Source organism: Myxocyprinus asiaticus, chromosome 8 (genome assembly GCF_019703515.2).
Source record: "Myxocyprinus asiaticus isolate MX2 ecotype Aquarium Trade chromosome 8, UBuf_Myxa_2, whole genome shotgun sequence".
Classification (NCBI taxonomy): Eukaryota; Metazoa; Chordata; class Actinopteri; order Cypriniformes; family Catostomidae; genus Myxocyprinus; species Myxocyprinus asiaticus.
Window position 1 is genome coordinate 7,104,545 of NC_059351.1, and position 18,200 is coordinate 7,122,744.

Here is an 18,200-nt window from a genome sequence, read left to right on the forward strand (position 1 = left end):
GGGTGATTGTAAGGGTAGTTCTGTCATTGGTTTGTGCTCTCTGCAGCCCAAGTATGGAAAGAGGTTAGCTTTCATTTAGAGGGCAAGGACTGCCAAACATGCCATGCGACCAGCGTGACAGTTCCCATCTGTGATCCAGACACATACACACACAGCTGCTGGCACAAACATTTACACACACAGACACTTTCACCTTCTCACAAGCAGTCTCATGTGAGCATATCAGCATAGGCAATACATCCTTTATGATTATACATACCCCATGGTTGCATAAACACTGTTGCAACACCACACACACAAACTTTAAATGAATGTTATGTGTAAAATAGGGTTGGATTTCATGGCTTTTCAACTCACAAAAGCATGTCCGTGGGCAGGATTCACAAAACATTCTTCTTATAGTATGTCGATTTTTTTTTCTTCATTTTTTTACCCATAAAAAAAAAACAAAAAAAAAACTTATTTTTTTACTTAAAGTGTCAACATTTAATAGCCACCTTCTTATGAACTTTTTAATAATTTATCCTAAGATTTTTGTTAATCCAGTCACAAAAAAATCACCCAGACATGTTCTTAACAAGTTTTGTTAGATTCACTTTAAATACAGTACAGTAAATTCCTTATATTCCTTATTGTTTCTCTTTGTCATTGTGAATTACTGTATTGTGTTTGATTTTCAGAAAGCTTGAGGTGCAGCATATTTCTCACTCTGTGTTAGAGACATTTTCTGCTACGCTACTATCAGCCACAGGACCATTAAGCAGGAATGGCCCTGTGGCAGGACACACACACGCACGCACGCACGCAAACATGTCTCAGCTCACATGTCTTTGATTAGGATTCAAACTATGCTGTAGGATTTGTGTGCTTGTGTTTCTGAGATAAGTGAAGGAGCTACATTTGTGTGGGATGCTTTTAGGTGTGGGATGCCAATATCACCATGTGTTTTGATGCATTTTAAAAGACCCACCTCTGTTTAAACACTACAGGGCATACATAGTTGAGACAACCGGTAAAAAACATCCAGTTTGAATGACATAAGAGGTTAATTGAGAAGGAAGGAGAGACCTGAGAGATAAAATAGAGAGAAAGTGAGTGGGGTGAACATGATAGTAGAAGTTTAGTGAAAGATTGATGGTGTGAGACAGGGAGACCCACGTGGTGCTATTGCAGTTTGTGAGGGTCAGTCTGCTATTCATAGCTGAGAGTTTCCTTCAGCGCCGTGTTACAGGTCAGTATAACTACAGAAACACTGACACACGTGGAAGGCATCTCTTAAAACAACATGCATTATTAGGATACAGACATAAAACAGCATATCTCTACAGAAGTCGTCCTAATAAATCTGCACGGTAAGTTTAGATGTTTGTGTCTCATATTTTTGGTCCTCGCATAGATGAGACTTTATGTCAAGGTAAGCAATCATGTATGTGTGTGTTTCGGGGACAACATTATCCTCTGAAGTAAACTTACATGTGATTATGTCCAGTAATGTCCTGTAAAGTAAAAATTAATCAGTATAATGTTTAATTTAATTTTAGAAATGCTAAACATTTTTTAAGGATAGGGTTTGTCTAATTATAATTAGCTTTATATTAAAACAATAGAGGTCCATGACATGGCCTCATGTAGATAGCTAGGTAAACGTGTATGTTTTTGCTTAGCAGACTCTTAGGTTAGTTCAAGGGCCGCGACACTGTGGGTTGCTAGTAGAGAGGAAATCAGAAAAGGCTTGCACCATGAGAAATAATGAATTGGTGTTCTACTATAATTGGTTTAATTGATTCATTAGCGTTTTGTGAAGTTAAATAATTGATTACGAAAAATGCTATATACAGTTTTTGGTAGCCTATTTTTGAAGCTGTAAAATCATAACAGCCCTGTACATTTCTGTTTGGGAAAGTATGTTGTATATGTACAAAAAAAAAAAAAAAAAAAAAGACATTTATTTATTTAGCAGGTGCATTTAACTTATAACTTCAAAGTAATACATCCCAAATGATTCATTTTACACAGACCATTACACTAACAAAAAGTACCATAATATTACAATGTGTTTGGTACATGGTGCCATGGTAATACCATGTTTTATTGGACATATTCATCTAAGGGCTGTCAGCCGCTTAAAATTTTCATTCAAATGAATCACATGAAATACAGAATAATTCATCAAATTAATCACAATCGCATATTAATATTTGCTGAAAAGCCCCCAAATAAAGATAATGTAATATATAATAACCAACATAATTATAAATATATACAGACTGTATATTTACTGAATTAACACATACAATCCTTAGAATAGCATGAAAATAGCTTGGTATGTTTATGTGGTAATTATTTAGCACCATGGATAAATCTTAAAGTGATCTGATACCATCACTGTGCCATAGTCCACCATAACACATATTTCTGCTCTTTCATTTGAATGCCTGCCATGTCTTTGAGAGGTGTTTGACTCTTTCCATCAGATGATGAGTGTCAGATGGAACAATAGTGATGTATTTATAGATATAGGTGAGATGTCAGGGGGTAAAACAGCTTTTGAGCAGGCCAATGTCTCACAGACCCCGTGGGTCAATATTATTGACAAGACATTAACAGTGCTGTTCACAGGTTTTATCACTCATTTTCACCTTCTAAGTAAAGGTGAAGGCTTTTTTCACAGATATTATCAGCTTGAGTTGGCAAACACCTCATTGAGCCGGAGAAGCTATCTGCCCTTTAAGGGATTGTTCCCACAAAAATGAAAATTCTGCCATTATTAACACCCTCATGTCGTTCCTATGTTGTATGACTTACTTTCTTCTGTGAAACACAAAAGGAGATTTGCTGTAGAGTGCTGGTTGGAATTTTCCAAGAGTTTTCCTTAGCATGACATGAATTAATAAAAAAGCAAACAATTTCTGGGAGACTTTTTTCATGAGCTCTCATGACATGCTAAGGAGTAGAGGTCGACCGATAGTGGATTTAGCCGATACCGATAACTAAGGTGGTGGGAAAGGCCAATAACTGATTAATCAATCGATAGTTTTTAAAATAGATTTTTAGAATGTCAAAAAATAAATAAATAAAAATCGTAATCTTCCTTTACTATGACGTGCACAGACAAAGTGTCTTAAATGAATTAAATCAATTAAAAATCGCTTAAAAAAATGACGATTTGGTGCATAACGCAGGACTTTTAAGTATAAACAAGCCTGAAATACACCGTGGACTCATGAAATGAATAAATTATAAAAAAAACTATCGGCAACTATCAGCATAGATTTTTGCCGATAACGATAGTTCCAAAAAGCAACTATCAGCACCGATTAGTACTGTAGGTAAAACTGATATATCGGTCTACCTATACTAAAGAGAGCCTGGGCACCTGGGCGGTCAAGATTTTGTGTCCTTTTCGAAGCTTGAAAGCTCCAGTTTTTAGTCATAGTAATTGTATGAAAAAGAGCAAACAGTACATTCTTCAAAATTTCTCCTTTTGTGTTCCACAAAGGAAAGTAAAATGGGTTTGAAATAAAATGAGAGGTTTTTATTTTTATGTGAACTATTCCTTTAAGTGAAGGTTTCCGTCATTACTGAGAAAGCAGTGAAGTCAATCTGAAAAAGTGTATGAGATATCAGCTTAATGAAGGATCCTCTTCCTCTCTGTAATTAGTCCACACACATGGAAAGTGTGACAAATTACTGCTGGAGGCTATAGACTCATACAGCTAAAATATTTATTGAATTTTTTCATTATAGGCACAGAAAGCGCCATTCTCTACTCAGAGCTGTCATGAACAAGACAGGAATAAAAGGAGGGTCAGTTGCATTTGGATACTCTGGCTCTTAGCTGAGTAAATTAAAGTGTTTTCTGTGAACGGTTGGTGTAATGTCTAAAGCTGAACATGTAACTGGATAATGTAGGATTTTACATGTAAATAATTCGTTTAAGAATCTTGGCCATGTTCGACCACCAAAATAATGTAGGGAAATATATGCAAGATAAATTACACCTTTCAATATGTAATACAACAGGCTCATTGTATCTGCTAATAATTTCAAGGAATTTAGCTCAAGTAGCGATTGATTTGGGGAATGTTAAAAGAATACATTTTTACATCCGATCAATGTCTTCGGCCAGCGATGAGTTCATTGGAACGTAAGATTAATTCTTATGGTAATACTACTTTCATGGCCATTGAAAATAATATCACAAATAGATTGAAATACTGTTTATGAGCATGTAGCTTAGGATCGACAGATCTCAAGGGACTGATGTAATTTAATCAAATACACAGTCAACTTCTCTTTGAGTATTAACAAGACTTTATTAACTAATCTACAAAAAACATACTTAGACAAACACACATAAGCACAGGTTGGTAAGTGAGCTTTGACAGAAGATGAATGGAAAATTATCTGTAACCGAAAATGAACTTTATGGAGTCTATAGACCTTGCCTTGAACAAACCCTGAGAACTTCATTTAGTATGCCGTGATTTGCGATCGGGTTACTCAAATTATATTAAAGAACGCACCAGATTTCAGCGAAAGTCTGGAGGTCTTCACTTGCGTTGCTTGGTGTGTGGAGTTCTTGAAGTCCTTTGGCTTGGTTCAGTTCCAGGAGGCCTTCGTTTGATTTGATGGATGGGTGATGGAATGACCAGGCAGAGCCCCGGAGGCGAGGACTCCCACAAGGGAGAACTCTGGACTTCTTGGGACAAAGGTTAAAATGTGTGAAGGCTGTAGAGCAGAGAAGAGAGAGAGGAGTTGTCCAGGCTGGTCTTTTAGCCCACACAGTTTGTTCACACCCCAAAGAGGCTCTAAGCCAATCAAAGGCAGCTTTTTAGATACCATGTGATCATTTCTGTCTTCCCATCTAGATAATTCGTTTATGGCCCTTTGTTCTTTTTCCCACTCAAAATACGACAATGTTTAATCATGAATTTCATAAAAAAATTATAACTGCAAATGACCCGAATATACTTCACACCATCATTCTGAAACTTAAGAGACAATCAATTACATACCAAACACTTGTAATTTCTTATTATATTACAGTTATAATTCAGTTATAATGCATGATAAAATGTCTAATTAATTTGTTAGTTTTAAACATGGATAATACATTACACGATGTGAAAAACATAATTGTCAGGGTTATCATCTGCATAGGAAGCATTTGTCCATATTCTTTAATATAACCTTACACATGGCTGTGTAGTTGGATTGTAGTGAATTAAGAAAAGTCCAAAGCCCATGTCAAATGTTCATGAATTAAGCTTCATGTGAGATGGTAAGCCAGAAACATGCCTCATGATTAGTATAATCATTTTAAGTGTAGAGAGTTGGTTATATTGAAGAACAACAGAATGCCTTTGCTCTGAAATTCCCATGGCAACCATTCTTCAGCAAATGGTCTTATCAGTCTAATCAAAGAGAAGAGGGGTTTTGTTGTGCCCCCCCCCCCCCCCCACACCTCTGTTCCTAAGGCAGTTAAGATTTGCCAGATGTGGGAAACTCAGACTTGCTGGCTAGGACTGTAACTAATGATTATTTTGATAATTGACTAATCTAACGATTATTAGAATGATTATTTGACTATTCGGGCGATTATTGCAACGATTAATCATTAGCTCTTAACTGACTATTCAGCTTCTGCCTGACTTAATAGGTTGTATTAAACATGCTTGCTAACAATAAAGAGGACAAAATCATCTTTTAAAAGTACCTCTAAATGACATTCACTGAATTAAAGGAATTTTTTTTTAAGTTCAGTAAAAAAATTCACTGCAAAAAATCCTATTGTTATCAAGGGTTTTTATCTTGTTTTCCATTTAAAATTGTCTAAAAATCCTTAAAACAAGATACATTTACTTGAGAAGCAACATGTAAGATATTTAGACTTGCTTTAAGAGAACGTATCTTAAATATAAGTGTATTTTGTATATAAGTGTATTTTTTCACTTGGTGCAGTAAAGACTAAAAATATACTTATATTCATGATCTGTTCTCTAAAAGCAAGTCTAAATATCTTATATGCTGCTTCTCAGGTGAATGCATCTTTTTTAAAAGGATTTTTAGATATTAGATATTTTTAATATTCAACATTCTCAGATAATTTTTTTTTCTTCTGCAGTATAGCTGCTAAAGAAAATGTACATTGTTTTAAAGGAGTTTTAGGTATTTATATTGGAAAACAAGTCCAAAACAAATCCAAAAACGTATTTTGTTGCAGTGTAGAATGGGGCAAAGACTACCCTCTCTCACCTTTCTGTTCACTTCAGTCCATCTTTAACTCACAAAAAACAAACACTCTCTTATTAATAAAAGTTTTCTTCACGATAAGAAATGCACAGTGACACATATTATGATTCAGTAAGTCATGAGCCATCATGTTACAATCTAGCTGCAGCAAGCGTGCGCACTCGAGGGACGAGCGTCCCCGTGAGAGAGTGTGCCTCAGCTGGGTGCAGTTTCAATCTCTCCCCCTTAGATCGGGACACTTTGCACAACTCATAGAAGAGTCGCTGACCGCACAGAGAAATGCCAGTTTTGGGGTTTGTAGTTATTTACATGACCTGCTTCCATATTATTTTAACTTTAATAAAGCTATAATTTATTAAATATAACTGCATTAAAGATGTAACGCCGGAGTGTTTCCTTTAAAGATTCTCAACACGCAAATTTTGCTTAAGCGGAGAAGCAGCTCCAGCTCCACTTATTCCACAATGAGAGTGCTTCTGTGTTTACTTATTTGGTGTTTTTCTTATAATTCCCTCATACTTTGTGATCTACATCACCTGAAGCTGTTTGGAAAGTTTAGAGTGCATCTGGACTGTGAGCTGTTTTCTTCCACTCCTCAGTCAGGTGCGAGTTGCAGTGCTGAACTCGCATGCTATCATTAGAGTTTAATGTGACCTCGTGTTACGTTAAATGACATCAAATGACTATTCGACAACGGAAATTTTTATCGCCATTGACGATAAAGTGCTGGCACAAGTCCAAATCTCTTTATAGCTCAGGAGAAAGTCAGAGTAGATTCTGTATTTAAGTAATTCTGTGTAGAACTGTTCAGTCTCTTAGTTCTCTTCTGCCTCCAAGGCACTACAATAATCACAAACTTTGCCCCTCAAATTACACATTAATCCTTTGGTTCCTTCCTGTACCTCACACTGACGGATGTATTGATGTCATGCTCCAAATGGAGAGAATAAATAGGATGGGCCAGTTCTTTGTTGACAATAAAGCTGAAATACCAATTCCGTTTTCTGAGTTTGTTTTTGTTCTCATTATAATTGATTCACGATATGGCCTTCCAAAATACTGAAGAAAAACACCCTCTTTCTTCCAGTACAGATGTGTCTCATATATGTCATCAACAAAATCAACATATTAGAACATTATTTGCTTGTTGTTTCACTTTTTTTGTTGTTGTCTGAATAGACCTGCTAAAATGTATTATTAATGATACCAGTACTCATTAATACACTAAGTGTATTAAGTGTAATTTAATAAATCTGTGAAATAATGTGAGTGTTAATCACATACTGTCTTTTACCATAGATTGGTGGAAAAGTGTAAATATTTGCTCTGAAAATAATTTGATTATATTAAGATTCTTTATTAAGTGATGTGATGAAATCTGATATATGGAAATATAACTGGAAGAACAAACACATTTGCACTGGAATTAAACCTGGATTTGGTGGATAAAAAAAAAAAAATGGAAATAATGTATTTTGTATAAGAAGTGAACACTCAATACCTTGGGTAGTAATTATGTATTTTGTTTTAATTCTGTAATTTTGTTTCAGTTTATTGAATTTTCATTGTTAGATACATAAATGCATTTTTGCACTTGTAAAAATGCTTTAAAAAAACAACAACAACTTAAACAGTTTTGTGTCTCACTAAAAGTCCTCCCTCTGTGTTTCTCCTTTATACTTTAGTTAGTTGCAGTAAGTGGTTCCCACCCTTGCAAAACAATGCAGGCCCAGGATCTGATCCGGCACTTGCGGATGCCTGAGCTGGATGACGTGAGGCAGTATGTGCGGAGTATTCCCACCAACACTCTCATGGGCATGGGCGCCTTCGCAGCCATCACCACCTACTGGCTGGCCACCCGCCCCAAAGCCCTCAAACCACCCTGTGACCTCAGCATGCAGTCTGTGGAGATACCAGTAAGTGTGAAAATACTTGTGAAGTTTGAAGTTTTATATAGCAAAACCAATTATAAGAGCAGAAGTGAGACATGGCAGATGGTAATAAATAGAGACTAGGGGTAGGGACTTCAGGGTTTGGGTCAGGGCTCAGGGTTAGACTAGCCTTTGCAGAGCCAGACTTTTGGCAATTTGAATGAAGTTTGGTATTGCAGCTTATTTTAGCCATGAAGCAGGCAAACTTGCAACTTGTCTACCGCTCGCGTCCGGTGTAGACAGGCTGTTAGACTGAAATGGGCCATATGAGCAAAATGCAAACAACCAAGCAAATTTGTTTTTTATGTGGCACTGGTAACTCATTCAAGCAATGGCCTAGCTGTCTCTGTGAAAGCTTAGAAAGATAACACTTTAGAAATTTGTGGAAAATGTGTGTAGACTTTGTTAGAATTTGTTAGAATCCTCATCCGTCATAAAGTGCCAACCAGAGAGAGACCAATATTTCAGGCAGACCAGTTATCAGCCTGTTATGCAAGGCATCACCATAGCAACATCATGGACAGAAGGGTCTCTCCAACGTGTTTAGATCCTCTTGTCCAATCGAACATTTGCGCCATTGATTTAAATGCTACTGGTATATGCCATAGACTTCCATTGAAACATGGCTTCTTTGGACCTATTTATGTTGAAAAAGGTGTATTGTGTAACTTGAGCAAACAGTGCAATAGTGATCTGTGATATTTTGCACTTTTATTCATTAAAATATTGAAATGCACAAAGAGTAATATGTAATTTATTCACAGTAGAATATTTGTACCTATATAACTCGTCATTGACGCATTTGTTGTGAAATTTTAGGGGAAGCTGTGCTTTCCACATAGTCTTAAAGTAACTGCCAGTGTTACCAACAGTTTCTTAGCAGCCATAGCTTGAAAATCCACCACGTTTGAAAGGATAAAAGGCTTTGACTGCTGTAATTCGAGTTGCAAAACTTCAGTGATAACTTGCAAACTTTCTCTAAGAAAAGGTTTTTTGCTCTTCAGTGCAGTTAAGCAGTACAGACAGTAGTTTCCTTTGGGTTAACCTCAGAATGTGAAATGGTTTAACTCTTTGCATGTCGCCATATGCGTTAAATGCAAGCATGTCACAATACTCTGCATGCAAGAACACTGAGCTGACTTGAGTTCTGTGTCCCTATCTGTGTCCTCATTCATGTATTTAAATGGCTCAGTGCACAAAAATTGCTCTAGATTTTGTTGAGACCATGTCTTGAGGTTTTGATAATGACCATGTCTAATTCCTGTCTGTGAAGCAAAGGCTTTGTGTGTGTTTAAGTATGTGCTGAAAGCATGGAGACACCCCACCTACAGCTTTTCTTGAAATAGTCTATTTTTAACCACATTCCTGCTTTCTTCCTACTCTTTAACGCCCTGTTCTCATCCACTGAGCATGGTTGTGCATGTATATGCATGTATGTGCATGTACTGTACATGTGTGCACAGGCTATGCTATTAGAGAAGATGTGAATAATTACAGCCTCTTTCATGCAGACTGCTGCGATTATAGCTGTCTGTCCTTGATCATAGTTACACATTCTGTCTAACTCTGCCTCTATCTCTGGTTGAGAGAGGAATGTTGCAGAAACACTGGTGGTCCTTCATGTTTGCTATGGAAACACACAGAAACATTTTGGCAACAGCTATGAAGTCAGTCAACATCACTGAATGACCATTTGCACATTCCCTTACTTCTACTGTTAATGGCCTATTCTTTATTTCAAACCCTAACCAGGCCAAATATATTACTTTCAGATTTGTGTGCATCTAATTCACCCAATAATGAAAATTCTGGGGCTGTCAAGCTCCAAAATGATGAACACTTGTTCATATTTCATTGGTTCAAATGCATTTGAATGTTTTGAATTGAACACAAGCGCAAATAAGATTTGAGAGCTACAGCAGAGTTGAAGATTTTCAGTAAATACCAGCCTACTATTTCCTTAATGTATTGCCAAGAGTCTGTTTTTATTTATACATCATTACATAGATCCTTTAGTGTCCTGATTTGAGTGTTTTGCACAAAACGTTCTGAACTTTAAAGATTATGGTTTTTGTTTTTCAGGGTGGTGAATATGCTCGGCGTTCTATTCTACTAGACTGTGACACATACATGGCATACTACTATGATGACGCTCGGACAATGTATGAGTTTTTCTTACGAGGACTAAGAGTGTCCAGTAAGTCATCTGGTCATTAAAAGCAGATGTTAAACTCTGTGATACTGTTATTTTTTTATTGATTTTTTTTGTAAAATATCAGTAAGATATTTACAAGCATAAAGCATTGTTTTTTCTTATATATATTTTTAGAAAATGGGCCATGTCTAGGGTCACGAAAACCAAACCAGCCGTATAAATGGCTCTCATATAAAGAGGTAAGACTGCTGCAGTCTGTTGTGGATTGCTAGTAATTTTAAAACATTATTCCAGAACTAGTTTAAAGGGATGGTTCAACCAAAAATGAAGATTCTCTCATTATTTACTCACCCTCATGATATCCCAGGTGTGTATGACTTTCTTTCTTCACCAGAACACATTTGTAGAAAATTAGAAAAATATCTTAGCTCAGTAGGTCCTTAAAATGCAAGTGGATGGTGATCCGATTTTTGAAGCTCCACAAATCACAGACAGTCATCATAAATGTCATCCATATGACTCCAGCTGTTAAATTAATGTCTTCTAAAGCAACATGATCGCTTTTGGTGCGAAATAATTAATTTTTGTAACTCTAAATAATGCTTCCGGTGAGCAACGGTATGTGCGTGTGACGTAATCGCATTGGCATTTGAAACGCGAAAACAGAGGCACGTGCGTCACAGCCGGAAGGGCAGCGCTGTTTACAAGTTAGAAGGAGGAATGCTGTACAGTAGCTTGGTTGGTGCAGTAGCTTACAATGGTGCATTTCTGTGCTCTTCCTGGATGTCTCAACTGAGAGGAGAACGTGAGATTACCTCTGTATCATGGCAACATGAATACGTCACACGAGAGACCGCGTGATCTCCACCCTCTTGTGAAGCTTACGGGAAGCGATGATTTAGAGTTAAAAATGACTTAAATATTGATATTTTTTCACACCAAAAGTGATTGTGTCACTTTAGAAGACATTAATTTAACAGCTGGAGTCGTATGGATGACATTTATGCTGACTGTCTGTGATTTTTGGAGCTTCAAAAATCAGATCACCATCCACTCGCATTTTAAGGACCTACTGAGCTAAGATAATTTTCTAATTTTCTTCAAATGTGTTCTGGTGAAGAAAGAAAGTCATGCACACCTGGGATATCATAAGTGTGAGTAAATGATGAGAGAATTTTCATTTTTGGGTGAACTATCCCTTTAACCGTGTGCATGGATTCTAGTCTTATGTTTAATCTAGATAAAATACTATTATAGATATCAGGTATTTAATAGCAGATTTGGATATGCAATGTGTAAGTTATATATTTTGTACAATGTATGTGTTTGTAGGTGGCAGACAGGGCAGAGTTCACAGGTTCAGCATTGCTTCACAGGGGTCACAGCCAGTCAGGAGACAAATATATTGGCATCTTTGCACAGAACAGACCAGAGGTAATCACATTTTGTATGCATATACTGTATTCCCTGTATTTTTGTATTACATCCAATTTTTGTAATACACTCTTGCCTATCATAGTATATGTGTGTTGGTGTAGTGGACAATTTCAGAGCTGGCATGTTATACATATTCACTGGTGGCGGTTCCACTATATGATACACTGGGCACAGAGGCCATCAGTTACATCATTGACAAAGGTGAGCAAGCCCATTTTTACAGTTAGACTTTTGAACATATTTTATACTTTATTCTATATGTGGATTCTATATGTACTTTTTTTCTATATCGGGTCCAATACCACGCTCATGTTTTTGTTTTTGAGGCACATACAGAGTACATATTTATTTATTTAAATAGTAGCCTTGTTCAGTTTAATAATCACTTTGAGTCACATAGTGACTGGCTTTTCCAAAGTGGGGAGCTTCAGAACTCCTTGGTCATAACAAAACAGAACACTTCAAAATAAAAGCTCAGTTAAAATGAAAAAAGTATGACAGAAATATATCACTACTGTATAGTTATATAATATTCACTATACTACTACTACTACTACTACTAATAATAATAATAATAATAATAAATAAATAATAATTGTATTATATTTAAGCAATCTATCACATCTGTGGTGCTGTGGTTATGCAGTACTTTATTTGACAAAATGTAACTGCAATGTTGTATTTTGGATTGTGCTGTGAGGTTCTGTATAAAAGCACTTCATTTGATAAAAGTAATACAATATCATGTTGAAATTTAATTGTTATACTTTCATTTGATTAAAGTTTTAATGAATTTATTTAAACAACATTTTGATAATAAAATTGAAATAAACTGTTGATATGGAGTTCAGTAAAAAAATAAAATAAACAGGTATTGGACTCAGTATCAGCAAGTACCAAAACAAAAAGTATTGGTACTCTTACTCGTTCTCCAAAAAAAAAAAAAAAATGGTATCGGGACATCAGTACTTTTTTCCAATTTATATTGCAATCCGGTATTTTTTATGTACAATATATAATAGGATTCTCATGGTCCTGGAAAACCTGGAAATGGTGTTTTCAATGCATGGAAAAGTAATGAATAAAATTTTTGTCATGGAAATTTCAATCTAAAATTTGTATTTCTTTTTCTGCTCTGTTGTAAAATATTTAATTGTCTTTTGTGTAGAGTAAGGCCAGAAACATACTTTATGCAAGCGCACGAACTCAGTTGCGGGTGTTTGGCCAACACGTTACCAACGCTCTGCCCAGTTGAACATACATAATGTGCGTTCTTGCATTACTGTGGTGGTAACAAAACATCAGTTCTCAAGGGGGCGATAGAGTTACCTTCAGAAGTCTGTGCTAATAAACTGGAATCATTATTTTTTAGGGTGACCATACGTCCTCTTTTTCCCAGACATGTCCTCTTTTTCGGACCTTAAAAAAGCGTCCGGCTGGGATTTCTAAATTTGCGAAAATGTCCAGGATTCGGCTTTAGTTGCATTATGATGTGCATCTGATCTAATACTTCACTGTGTGTGTGCGTATATTTGCATTGCTTTAACCCCTCTTTGTAAGTCCCGCCTTCTCGCACACCGATTGGTCGATTATAAGAGGCTTGCAGCAACTATTGGCCAAATTCTTGCCTGTTAATCTCTCCATGAGAGAGACGTGTGAAGCAGAGTTGCATGACAGTAGCATCAAATGACAGCTGAGTGGAAACAATGCCCAAATGAAAGTGCAAATTTACAAAAGATTGCACAAAAAATTCCCATGCTTTCGTCCAGGTCGAGATCCGTGGGAAGTAGAATGTATGACATGTAAAGCTGGCACTTATGTGTCAGTTGCTAATAAAGGTGCAAGTGATTTAGAAGCACACATTAGCTCTGCGACGCATAAAGGGTCAGCAAAAGGTGAAAGTTCATCAGGTAAATTAACGGACTACTTTTTGCGTCCAGGTAAAATTATCACATTGCTTCATTTTCCATGGCCATTCAAAATAATAGTAATAGTTAATGAAGGTACATTCATGGCATCAAATATTTTATTTTAGTACATGGACATTCAAAAGAATTTATTTATATTTATGTTATGCTAATAGAGTGTGTTTTTCACTGTATTAAAGTTTGCATTCATAGTAACACTGTTTTGAACCCTATTATTCCATCCCCCCAATCAGTAAATGTACTGACTTTAACTTGCTCAGCAATATTTTCTTCAAACTTTTGCTCCGCCATGACAGTTGTTGACTTGAAAGAGAAAACTCACCGTAGATGCGAACAGTTCACAGTGTATTCTACGACGCCGGCGTATTAGCATCATATATAGTGACGTCATTACCTGATTACGTAAACGAACTGGTGAATCGTTTTTTTTAACCAGTTCATTGAAATGAACCAACCGAAATAACTGGACTTCCCATCACTATTTCACACTAATGTCCTCTATAGCGCCCCTTGTGCCAATGTTGAGAATGCAATGCGTACTTGCGTGTTACGAATTGCAGTCTGATACATTTTAGAATACAACTACACATGAAATAGAGTTTGCGTAGCCAGAAGCGTCTGTGCTCACATGCTTGCGTAATTTATGTTCCGTCCTTAAAACATGCTTGCAAACAAAATTGTGTGCTTGCAAGTTCTGCTTTAATTTCATTGTGACATTTTACAATGTTAGAAAGACACATTGTTTTGGTGTGATGAATTGTGATAAATTTCTGGGGAGTAACAGAACTTTTTTGTAGCCACCATCTCCACGGTGATCTGTGATATCGCGGATAAAGCTCGTCTAATCCTGGACTGTGTGTCTGGACGGAAGCACAGCGTCTCGACCATTGTGATCATGGAGGACTTTAACAGCGAGCTGATCGCACTGGCACAACAGAACGGCATTGAGATAGTGAGCCTAAAGGAACTGGAGGTTTGATTACACACATACACTTAAACTTACTGGTAAGCATTGATGTCAATCATGTACTTGTACTGCACTCAACAAAGTCTTTGTTTTTGCAGGCTATTGGTAGAGCCAACTACAAGATGCCCATTGTAAGTCAAATTAAGCGCATTGACAGTAATGAATTGTTTGATTGGATTTTACTTTATTCTGGTTCATGGAAGTTTAATGGATGCTGGGTTTCTGCTTTTTTAATCCCAGCCCCCTAAACCAGAGGACCTGGCTCTAATTTGCTTCACCAGTGGAACTACAGGTATATGTTTATGTACATATGTATATATGAGAGTGTGTGGGCAATTGTCAGTCCAAGTTCTTTCTTATGGTAGCTTGGTGGTCCTTTTAACACACAAACACAACCTAACCCTCACAAGAAAGGGTTTTTAAAGCTGCTTTCCTTATGGGGATTGTTGGATAGTGATTTTAGTTTACATACACACACCTGTTTACTTGGGTAAATAATTGTGGACTGAGATACTAATAAATTCTACAGGCTAACCCTATACAAAACCCTACCCCTAGCCTTAAAAAAAACAAACAAACAAAAAAACATTAATTTATCTGATTTCTTTACAAACAGGAAATCCAAAGGGAGCAATGCTCACACATGGAAATGTTGTTTCCAATTGTGCCGCTTTCATAAAAGTAACAGAGGTAAGCCAAGAGCTTTTAGCCTCATTATCCCTTCAGATGTATTTTAGTCAAGTCTGTCTTGGGGTGGGGGTAAAAAGAGCAAAATGTCAACAGCTGAGGTATAGAGAGCGGTGGAGGCATAGTGGGCTAAAGCACATAGCTGGTAATCAGAAGGTTGCCGGTTCAATCCCCACAGCCACCACCATTGTGTCCTTGAGCAAGGCACTTAACTCCAGGTTGCTCAGGGGGGATTGTCCCTGTAATAAGTGCACTGTAAGTCGCTTTGGATAAAAGCGTCTGCCAAGTGCATAAATGTAAAATGTAAATATAAATAACAAATGTCAGAAATAAAAAACTAGATATTAAATGTTAAACAGTGAAAATTAATTTTTGAGGGGCATTTTTCTTTCATTTTGTGCCTCAGCTCTTGGCTATTTGAAACATTTTCTTTGTTGATAGTCAAGTGCAACTCTCTTTATTTATCTGTCTCTTGGTTAGGGGTTCCTGAATCCTAGTCCTCGAGATGTTCTTATCTCTTTCTTACCGCTAGCACATATGTTTGAAAGAGTAGTGGAGGTACGCTGTATTTCACAGTGCATGTGTGTGTGTGTGTGTGTGTGTGTGTTTTACAGGTACATTGCATGCTTAACCAGACAGACATTCAGATTTCTTACCTACCACTAGCACACATGTTTGAAAGAGTGGTTGAGGTATGTTTTATGCAGGCACACAGACATGAAACCAGTTAATCTTGAACAAATCTTCTATTTGTTTTACAATAACATATACTCTAGCCTATTACATTTATGACAAAATGTGTTCATTTAAAATGAAGAAATGGGATGGTCCTATGTGATACTCGTCCTTTTAGCAATGCAAACATGTTTTTTTGTTTTGTTTTTTACAAACTGATGGACGGATCAAAATTATTAAAGGAATGTTCCGGGTTTAGCTCAATCGACAGCATTTGTGGCATAATATTGATTACCACAAAAGTTAATTTAGACTTTTCCCTCCTTTTCTTTAAAACAGCAAAAATCTGGGGGGGCCGGGGTAGCTCAGCGAGTATTGACGCTGGAGTCGTGAGTTTGAATCCGGGGCGTGCTGAGTGACTCCAGCCATGTCTCCTAAGCTGACAAATTGACCCTTGCTAGGAAGGGTAGAGTCAAATGGGGTAACCTCCTCGTGGTCGCGATTAGGGGTTCTCGCTCTCAATGGGGCACGTGGTAAGTTTTGCATGGATTGTGGAGAGTAGAATGAGCCTCCACATGCTGTGAGTCTTTGCGGTGTCATGCACAACGAGCCACGTGATAAGATGTGCAGATTGACTGTCTCAGAAGCGGAGGCAGCTGAGACTTGTCCTGACTTGTCCTTTTCCGGATTGAGGTGAGTAACTGTGCCACCACGAGGACCTACTAAGTAGTGGGAATTGGGCATTCCAAATTGGGAGAAAAGAAAATTTATTTTTAAAAAATGAAAAAAAAAAAATAGCTTATTAACCTTTTCTGTGTAAAGTTATAGCCAATTTTACAACTTACTGCAGTTGCCATGACGATGTAATGTCAACAAAACCTAAAATCCTAAAAATGATTTAAACAACTTTTCAGCTCAAATAATATATGAGGTTTAATAGAAGAATTAATAAAATTATTTAATTTTATAAAATTAAAAGCTTCACATTTCTGGTTTTAAACCCTCCCAAAATTGGCCCCCATTCACTTCCATTGTCCCCATTCACTTCCATTGTAAGTGCCACACTGTAACCTAGATTTTTGCTTTTTTTTTTTTTAAGAAAAGGAGGGATGAGTCGAAATTAATTTTAGTGGTTATCAACATTATGCCACAAAAGCTACAAAAGCTTAACTTGTACTGGACCCAGAACATTCCTTTAACCTGGAAAATTACTTTAAAATACAAAAATGAATGATTCTCCTTGTCAATATTAAGTGAAAAGAATTAAGTGAAAGAATGTTATCAGCTTACTGAATTGTGTGTTTTTTGTAGGGAGTGCTTCTGGTCCATGGGGCCAGGATAGGGTATTTTCAGGGTGATATTCGTCAGCTGATGGATGATTTGAAGACTCTTAAGCCCACTGTGTTTCCTGTAGTGCCCAGACTACTAAACCGCATGTTTGACAAGGTACTTCTGTGCATTATATACACACACAATCACTTTGGTTCTTTGAAAAGGGAAGCATACATTTTGGTGTCCATTACTTTAAGTATTAGAGGCACAATTTCCATGTTGTTGTTTTTTTTCCAACATGGTCTCATAGAATCATGTTGCTATACCTACACAATCTTTTGCAAAATGATTTTTACATGGCTCATTGTATGTATCACAGCAGTTTCCTGGTGAAATTAACACTAGAGGTGCTAGAACAACAATGACTTTTATTCACTTTTACGCAAATCACAAGTAAAACGTCAGATTGTCTCTTCATAAACACCTACTTTTCGCTCTGTTCCGCACACAGTTCTATCAAAATACATTAATGACATCAAAATAAATGTACTATAGATACATTTGAAAGTTTGCAGTACCTGACCAACAACATTTAGAAGCTTATTAAAGTTGCACGGTAGCTCAACTGTATGAGTCCTGAAGAGCTACGCGAGTCGACACATCAGCCAGAAGTGTCATAGAAGCAGATCAAAATGATGTGGTTGCTTGAGCAATTGTATTTTTCGTGTCACATTTGCTTTTTATGACACTATCGGTTCGGATTAGGTTTAAGGTTTTGGGTAGGGAGGTAAACTTAAAAAAATCTGTTTGGGAGAACATTTAACTCGCTTTTAGCAATACACAGCGGACATTTCACCGCGGAACTGTCACGATACGTGTAATGGACCACGTCA

At 36.8% G+C, this 18,200-nt stretch overlaps 1 protein-coding gene across 2 annotated transcripts in view; it reads left to right on the forward strand.

Annotated features, from left to right (window-relative positions):
- The window catches only part of LOC127444696 (long-chain-fatty-acid--CoA ligase 1-like), a 37,281-nt gene that overhangs the window by 7,814 nt on the left and 11,267 nt on the right, over positions 1-18,200 (forward strand). The window contains exons 2-12 of one of the 2 annotated variants that reach the window (XM_051704237.1): positions 7,941-8,171; positions 10,269-10,383; positions 10,516-10,580; positions 11,674-11,775; positions 11,880-11,979; positions 14,504-14,679; positions 14,772-14,804; positions 14,914-14,965; positions 15,290-15,363; positions 15,975-16,052; positions 17,347-17,481. In XM_051704237.1, the coding sequence (XP_051560197.1) occupies positions 7,977-8,171; positions 10,269-10,383; positions 10,516-10,580; positions 11,674-11,775; positions 11,880-11,979; positions 14,504-14,679; positions 14,772-14,804; positions 14,914-14,965; positions 15,290-15,363; positions 15,975-16,052; positions 17,347-17,481 (1,125 nt within the window). In that variant the 5' untranslated portion in view covers positions 7,941-7,976. Of the gene's footprint in view, positions 1-7,940; positions 8,172-10,268; positions 10,384-10,515; positions 10,581-11,673; positions 11,776-11,879; positions 11,980-14,503; positions 14,680-14,771; positions 14,805-14,913; positions 14,966-15,289; positions 15,364-15,840; positions 15,919-15,974; positions 16,053-17,346; positions 17,482-18,200 lie in introns of those variants that run through there. The other variant, XM_051704236.1, reaches the window with a different exon arrangement.